We start from the raw sequence: 8,145 nt of genomic DNA, 5'->3' as shown, positions 1-8,145 counted from the left end.
TGACCTCCTATTCTTCACACTGATACTAATTAGCATTCCAGACACACACACACACACACACACACACACACACACACACACACACACAGCTCAATTTAAAAGTTACAAATCAGGGTTACATTTAATATGATTGTTGGCAGATTTTGGTTTTGCTTTGGGGATCCAGAAGAGCCATTGCTTAATAAGCTGGAAACTGCAAAGTACTCTAAGTGTCGCTCACTGGCCTAGCCAGTCAAAGAACAGAGAAAAATCATTTAAAAGAATTTGGGTTGGCTTTCTTCTTTCCACTCTCAGAATTTAATTTCACACCATACTTAAGTGAAAGATCCAAAAAAGTAAAATGGAAAATGGTATCTTTTTAGAAGGCAATTTGCAGAAGTTTGTCTGTTGGTTTTTTTGGTTTGGTTTGGTTTGGTTTGGTTTTGGTTTGGGTTTTGGTTTTGGTTGCTCGTCTTTAGAACCACAAATTCTTTCGGAGCTCATTCTGCACAAATACTGAAACAAGAAAGAGCATTTACAAATTATTTAACTGCAACATTATTATTGAAAACACTTATCTCTAATGAACTCATTGACTCTTACATCTGTTCTATAAAACAATCCGCAGCTATAAAAACAATGAGACAAATGGAAGAGACTCCTTGTAAGGGTGTCCATGTGCTGCAAATAAGGGATTGACCAACAGCATATAACTCGAGTATTTTGAAGATTGGTTTATTTCTATTTCGTGTGCATGGGTGTTTTGCCTGTGAGTGTGTATGTGCACCACATGTGTGCAGTGCCAGTGGAGGCCAGAAGAGGTCACTTGATTCCCTGGAACTGAACTTACAGGAAGTTATAAGCCATATGGATGGGATACTGGGAACTGATCTCCTCTACAAGACCAACAAGTGCTCTTAACCACTGGGCCATCTCTCCAGCCCTCAAATTGACTTTTTTTTTAATTTTTAAAATTTTTTTTATATATTTTTAATAATTTATTTAACTTTATTTTATGTGCATTGGTGTGAAGGTATCAGATCACCAGGAACTGGAGTTACAGACAGTTGTGAGCTGCCATGTGGGTGCTAGGAATTAAACCCTAGTCCAATGGAAGAACAGCCACTGCTCTTAACCACAGAGCCATCTCTCCAGCCCCAACTCGTTCACTTTTTTTTTTCTTGGAGACATGGATTCTCTGTGTAGTTTTGGTGCCTGTCCTGGATATCGCTCTGTAGACCAGGCTGGCCTCGAACTCACAGAGATCTGCCTGGCTCTGTCTCCCTAGTGCTGGGATTAAAGGCGTGCACCACCACCGCCCGGCCTCAAATCTACTTTTAAAGATGCATCCATGTGAAAAGGTATTAAATGATAGCCTTCTCTTGTGTTAAGATTTCAACTAAATCCCTGAAGGTTAGGACACTTAGAGGCGAGTTCCTGGCATCCTAAAGAGAGCAGTGTGGTGCTGCTATGAAGCATATTCAGTATTTAATTAAACACAGGAAGGAACCCTGGGTCACTGATGCCGCAACACTCCAGTAACTTTGTATATAAAGAACTCTCTGGGGCAGGGAGTCCCTCTGCAGGAGAACTGTAACCCTTCTTTTCTCCATGTATGGAGATTAGGAGGAAAAATCCATGGAAGAGACATTTGGTGAAGCTGAGTAAGAAACAGATACAAGGGGGCTGGAGAGACGGCTCAGAGGTTAAGAGACTGGCCGCTCTTCCAGAGGACCTGAGTCAGACTCCATGTCAGGTGACTCACAACCACCTGTGACTCCAGCTCAGGCATCTGACGCCCTCTTCTGGTCTCTACCATGGGCATTTTCATGCCAGGCACTGACATGGACACGTACACATAAGTAAATATATGTGCAATATTTGAATACCATAAATCATATTACTAAAAGAATTATATGCTAAGAATTAGAAACCTAAATAAACACTCAGAAATTTTGAACACCAACCTGAACACAAAATTATAAATACGCATTGGCAGATGTGGCGGTACAGAGGGAGGAAGGAAATGATGTAAATACAGTTCTCATATGAAATTCTCAAAAATAAGATGGGCTTGGTGGTGCACGCCTTTAATCCCAGCACTTAGGAGGTAGAGGCAGACAGATCTCTGTGAATTTGAGGACAGCCTGGTCTACACAGCAAGTTCTAGAACAGCCAGGACTATATAGATTTGATGTCACAAAAAGACCCTGTTTCAGACCAATACATATATTTTAAAAAGAGAACACTTGAAATTGGAAGGGAATAGTGGTGTGGGGGAATAGGGAAAGGAATTGGAGGGAAGGGGATGAAGGATGGACTTGATCAAAACACATTATAGGCATTATGAAATTCTCAAACAACAATTTTTTTCTTTACTTTTGTTTTGTTTTGTGTTTTGGTTTTTGTTTTGTTTTGTTTTGTTTTTTTGTTTTGTTTTTTTTTTAAGAAAGGGTTTCTTTTGTAGCCCTGGCTATCCTGGAACTCGCTCTGTAGATCTGTAGACCAGGCTGACCTTGAACTCAGAGATCCGACTGCTCTGCCTGTGTCTATGTTGTGAGCTTGTGCACCATGTTGAGCATGTGGAGGTCAGAAGACAACTTGTGAGAGCACTCTATTTACAACATTTGCCCCCTCCTTCTGCTCCCTCCGACCCCTCCCAATATCCCCCTTCCCAGATTCACAGAAAAAAAGCTTCGTTTTGAAGCACAGACTATTACAGAAATCTACAACTGGTCAAAATGCATAGAACACTGGCCATGGGGTGCCCGACACCAACCGATACTTCTACAACATGACCCTACACTGAAGGCTCTGGGCCCACCAAGGGGGAAGAGGTGGAAAGATTGTAAATGTCAGGACCAGGGCATCTGCCACAGGATAGTGTCTTCTAGACAGGACAGTGACGCTGTGCTCATGAAATCTCAACAATGTGGTCACCTAAACAAAACCTGAAAAATGACAATTGACAATGCCAATGTGGATGGGGGAAGACCCCGCCCCTAGATGAAGAACCCCGAACAATGAATGACTGCTGAGAGAGACGTAATCGGTCTGCTCCAGGGATGAGCCCCCTGATAGGAGATCCACTCCCAAGCAATCAGCCCTAAGCACATACACATATGAGCAACATTAAATAAACTCTGCAGGTCATATTTATAAGCGTGTGTGTGTGTGTGTGTGTGTGTGTGTGTGTGTGTGTGTGTGTGACAACAATTCAATAATAAAGAGCTATGATTGGATTTTTTAAACTGTACAGAATTTTTCAGAGAATTTTTTTTTTTTTAGCCAAACATTGTATTAGATTTGCGGAGGTATCTGAAGAACACAGTGACGTTCTAGTTAACAAGGATGCACTTTTGGGGGAGGAGCCTGAGGGAAGAGACGTAGCAGCATGAAAGTAGAGCTGGGCAATGTTGGAGGTAAAGGGTTGTGTGTTTGTTTTTCAGAATTTTGTGAATGTATACAATGAGCATGCCTATAACCTACTCATAGATCGGTGATATTTTTACATAATAATAGAACTAAAAATGGATTATTAGCCACCTTGGGGCCCTCTTGTATGATGTAACCCACTAAAACAAGAGTAACACAGAGTCAGCCTGGAGGACCCACTCAGAACCAGAGAAGACCTGCTCGGGGGTCTCTAGGGATTCCCTTCACTCTCTAAGGTCTAAAGATGACTTGAAGTCCCTTTGGCCATTGTTATTTGTGAAGCAGAACTTTGGAAAGCTAAGTTCTGTTCCCCTTGGACATAAAAACAATGGAGATGAATCCTTATTCAGAAGTCTCTTGTGGGCTAGAGAGACAGTTCAGCCATTAAAGGTTGATAACCAACTAAGACTCATAATCAAAATTTAAAGAGCTCAGTGCCCAGAAGTCCCTTGCCTGTATCCCCTAGGACTAAGTCAAGAGAAGCCACAGAAACCAAGTCAGACCCGTGGCTCTTGTGCAGTGTGGGAAAGCATGTTATCCAGGCATCCTCCACTAAGCACATCTGGTTTTTGCCTTGGGATCCAGGTAAGGATAAATCTTATTCCAATCTATCTTCTCCCAAAACTGCCCACTCTGGGAACCCGTGAGCATGGTAGTCACAAGCAGGGATCAGAAGGAGCCTTTCCCCATCCACACTGGTTTATTTATGAACCTTCTAGTTATTCTTTGAGAAGAGAGGAGACCTCTTTACCTCCTTCTGCTCTAAACTAAACCTGTAACTGTCCATTCTACCAAGTGCCCTTCATCCCTCCTCCTTTGGGGAGAGGATATCTGTAACGCTCAGAAGTCAAGTGATAGAAGATTGGCATGGTTTTATCCATATCCAGTTCAGAGATGCTCGGGTCTCTGTGGACTCTTATACTAAATCCGGAGAGCGCAGTGAAAGCAGAGGGCGTTTTCCTCACCCCCATTAGGAGGTCTCCCCCTCCCCCATCCAGTTTCCATGAAACTGTCACTTCTGCTTGAGCTAGCATGCAAGGGGACAAGGGGATTCTATTCGGTAGCAAACACACCCAAAAGAGATCGCTCCATCATTCTTAGAATGTCGAAAATGGAATGGACCTTGGGAACTGTCTAGTTTTCCAGAGTTTTCTTTTACCTCTATTGGGGGTGGTGCATGGGTGGCATCGTGGAGTCCCAGGGATAGAACTCAGACCGTCACCCTTGTGACCTTTACTTGCTAAGCTATCTGACCTATCCTACTGATGTTTTAAATGAAAAACTCAAGTGATTTACAGACTTCTGAGGGCAGAGAAAGGACTTGCAGCATCCTGAGGTGTCACAGCACTTCTGTTCGTTATTCAGACATCGTCATAGTCTGTCATGCTGATGGCCAGTCAAAATGTTTACTGCCGATTCGCTGTGCCAGTAAGTGTCCCTGCAGGCTGAGTTTGACCCCCTTTGAAAGCAGAACACAACACACTCTTAGAGATGTGGGGTCTCTCCTTGGCTCCTTTCCTCCAGTGTTCTAATCCTGTTCCTCCTCCTCTTTTCTAGTTCTCATCCTCTTCAAGCTTCCCACCCACCTTCTCCACTTTGGCCAGAAGGTCACTGCCCTGAGCCAGGAAGTGCTGACGAGCAGACACAGCAGAAAGACCACTGCCATGTAACCCCTCCTGAGTCAAAAGTTTAATTCATCATTCCGGGGCTGCATAGCAGTGCTGGACAATCTTCTTATTTCTCATCCCTCAGATGGGATGCTTGAATGCTCCATGGAAGTTAGGAATGTCACTGAGTTTGTGCTCCTGGGACTGACCAGCAACCCTCGGACTCAGGTGCTGCTGTTTATGCTGTTCTTGGTGATTTACCTCTTGACCCTCACAGGGAACCTGCTGATGCTGCTGGTGATCAGCTCCGATTCCCACCTTCATACCCCCATGTACTTCTTCCTGAGACACCTCTCCTTTATAGATGCTTTCTATTCCTCAGTCATTGTGCCCAAGTTGCTGAGGAACCTGATTTCTGAGTGGAAGACTATATCATCCCTGGGGTGTTTCACTCAGATCGCCCTGGTCCTATTTTCTGGGGCCACCGAAGCCTGCCTCCTTTCTGCCATGGCCTACGACCGGTTCCAGGCTGTGTGTCACCCACTGATGTATGTGGTCACTATGAATAGAAAGGTGTGTTCTGGGCTGGTGGTTATATCCTGGGCCATAGGAATCAGTGTCAGCCTGATTAACACCCTCCTGCTGGCTGAAGAGCACTTCTGTGGCCCGAACGTCATCCACAGCTTTGCCTGTGAGATCCCTACCGTGCTCTCGCTGGTCTGTTCTGACCCCCACACTACTGTCGCCTCCATCCTTACAACCATGGTGATCTTAGGTTTTAGTACTCTTGTCCTGCTGCTGGGTTCCTACAGCCGGATCATCCTGACAGCCCTGGGCATCAGCTCGGCCACAGGTCGGAGCAAGATCTTCTCCACGTGCTCTTCGCATTTCCTCGTGGTTACCATCTTTTACGGTTCGGGAATATTGAGGTGTGTCACACAGTAGTTGCTCGTCACAAAAGCCGTGTATTCCTCTCCTAACCGCCCTTGGTCTAGACAACAGAGCACGGCAATGCAGCAGGAAAGACTCATCCTGGAATTCCATCCTGGAATTCCCAAGGCTTGAGCTCCAGTCCAGCTCTGCTGTGGACTAGCTGCGCAGTTTTCAAAAGGCTCACCTGAGCCTGGGGAGAAATGTACCTCCCTTTATCTCAGTTACCTCACACACTGTAAAGCAACAATAAGATTTCCCCTGCTTATTTCACAGAAATATTAGAAAAATATATCAGAAAAATTATGGTTAGATGAATAGTGTGTGTGTGTGTGTGTGTGTGTGTGTGTGTGTGTGTGTAGTCACGAACTGTCAGACATGTGTGCTATGAACTGAACTACAATCCTCTATTAAAACAGCAGCATTCTTAACCACTGAGCCGTCTCCCCAGCCCCTAAATATCTTTTAAAATCAAAGTCCACAAGGAACACTCTTGATGCATTGCCTTTGTCCTGGTAAAGACAATGCCATTGAAAGGTAGTAATGTATCTTTGGGAAATAATCCAAGGGATTCTTAAGATACGCCTAATTATTTAATCATAAGGTTTTAAAAATCGTACGTGTTGCTCAGCCCATTTTTATCTCTCACTTTATTCACCGATTTTGGCTCCTCTTCCAATCCAAAGGAAAATATAACTAAAAATTTGTTCCATCAAGCATTATAAAAATAACGTGTTGGGGCTGGAGAGACGGCTCAGTGGTTAGGAGCACTTGGTGCTCTTGCAAAGGACCCAGGTTCAGTTCTCAACACCCACAAGGAGGCTCACAACCATCCACAATTCCAGTTTCAGGGGACCAGGAACCTTCTGACCTCCACAGGTACCATGTAGTCAAATGGTACACATACACACATGCATGCAAACGCTCATACACATATAATAATTAATAATAATTTGCTACGGTTGTGAGAGTAACCCTCAGAGACACACGTGTGGGAAACAACGGCAGTGTTGTGAACTAGACACACAGTTGTGCAAGAAATAATCACCACTAAATGAGAACACAGTGTGTCTGAATTGTTGCGAATATAGAGAAAGGGTAACGATATATCATGTCTATTAGCCAAGATGCTATGGAAATGCGTTAGCCCCATCCTAACCTGGACCCCTGAATACACAGAAGACCTTGTTTTCCTGGGAGAGTTCCCTCTGTGAGTTCACTCATGCTTGGAGGCATTTGAAGACAGAAATGACTGACTTCCCAATGATCGGTCATTTCTAGATGTTGCCATGGCGACAGTCCACTCGACCCTGAGGAACCTTTTGTGCGCTCGGCGGCGGGAGTGGGGTGGACCACAGCTGTCAGCAGTGTTGCGGTCCTCACCCTGAGCTCACTGTGCTCCTCTGTGTCATTTCTCCAAAGGTACATGACCCCAGCGTCTGGCTCGGCCCTGGAGCAAGTGCTGTCTTTACAGTACAGTGTGGTGACCCCGATGCTAAACCCCCTTATCTACAGCCTGAAAAACAAAGACGTGACGGCAGCTCTGAGGAGGATGCTGACCAGGAGGTCCAGGCTGTCCTTGTAGCACAGGCTCTCCTGCTCCATCAGGGATGGAGTTGCACAGGGAAGATGCTGGGAGGGACCTTACCACTCAGCCTCCTCTATGTTGCCACAACGGAGGACATTTCTCTTCCTCCACTGCCCTACCCCTAGTCAAGGGACATTAGGAAACTTCCAGAATAGAACAGGTGATTCCCGACTCATCCAAGAGACCCACTTAGTACATTAGCAAATCCTCAGGACTCCACTAGCCATTTCCATGGCTCTTGGTTTGTCCCTTTCCTGGTCCTTTATTTTGTCTGTGCACAGAGTCTGAATCAACCTGTCAGACCACTGGTGAGGACACTGCCACATCTGGGAGAGTAGCATCTTGGCTGAACGAGACTCAACCCCCCATTTGTTTCCATCCCAAAGGACCCTTTGCAAGATCTAAATCTCCATAATAAGTGAACCAGAAATGAATTAATGTTTCTGGAATCCTGTCTTCATTCATAAAAGCAGTGCCCAGAGCAGGGCTCACCACACCCACAGTGGATGAAGAAGTGATACTCCACATGAAGATGCCCTTTTCTTGCAGGATCCTAGGAGATAAGGAGGGTGACAGTCACCACCTAGCTGTAAGTACCCTCATTGA

The 8,145-nt window shown here is 45.0% G+C and overlaps 1 protein-coding gene across 1 annotated transcript; it reads left to right on the top strand.

The window, feature by feature from the left end:
* Window positions 1-5,186: 5,186 nt before the first annotated feature.
* LOC114708538 (olfactory receptor 8S1-like) lies at window positions 5,187-7,536 on the top strand. The gene is made up of 2 exons (XM_028891889.1): window positions 5,187-5,950; window positions 7,374-7,536. Exons 1-2 carry the CDS (start codon window positions 5,187-5,189, stop codon window positions 7,534-7,536), a joined length of 927 nt encoding a protein of 308 aa, XP_028747722.1.
* Window positions 7,537-8,145: the final 609 nt, after the last annotated feature.

The sequence above is a fragment of the Peromyscus leucopus genome, chromosome 20 (assembly GCF_004664715.2).
Source record: "Peromyscus leucopus breed LL Stock chromosome 20, UCI_PerLeu_2.1, whole genome shotgun sequence".
NCBI classification, from domain to species: domain Eukaryota; kingdom Metazoa; phylum Chordata; class Mammalia; order Rodentia; family Cricetidae; genus Peromyscus; species Peromyscus leucopus.
Note: the sequence above shows the minus strand (reverse complement) of the source record. Positions and strands in the feature narration are given on the sequence as shown.

What these genes read in the sequence shown, in the direction of transcription:
- LOC114708538 (XM_028891889.1), top strand. Translation starts at nt 5,187, where the DNA reads ATGGAAGTTAGGAATGTCACTGAGTTTGTGCTCCTGGGACTGACCAGC. An exon ending in TACGGTTCGGGAATATTGAG is followed by an intron (nt 5,951 to 7,373) that starts GTGTGTCACACA and finishes ATTTCTCCAAAG; the next exon opens with GTACATGACCCCAGCGTCTG.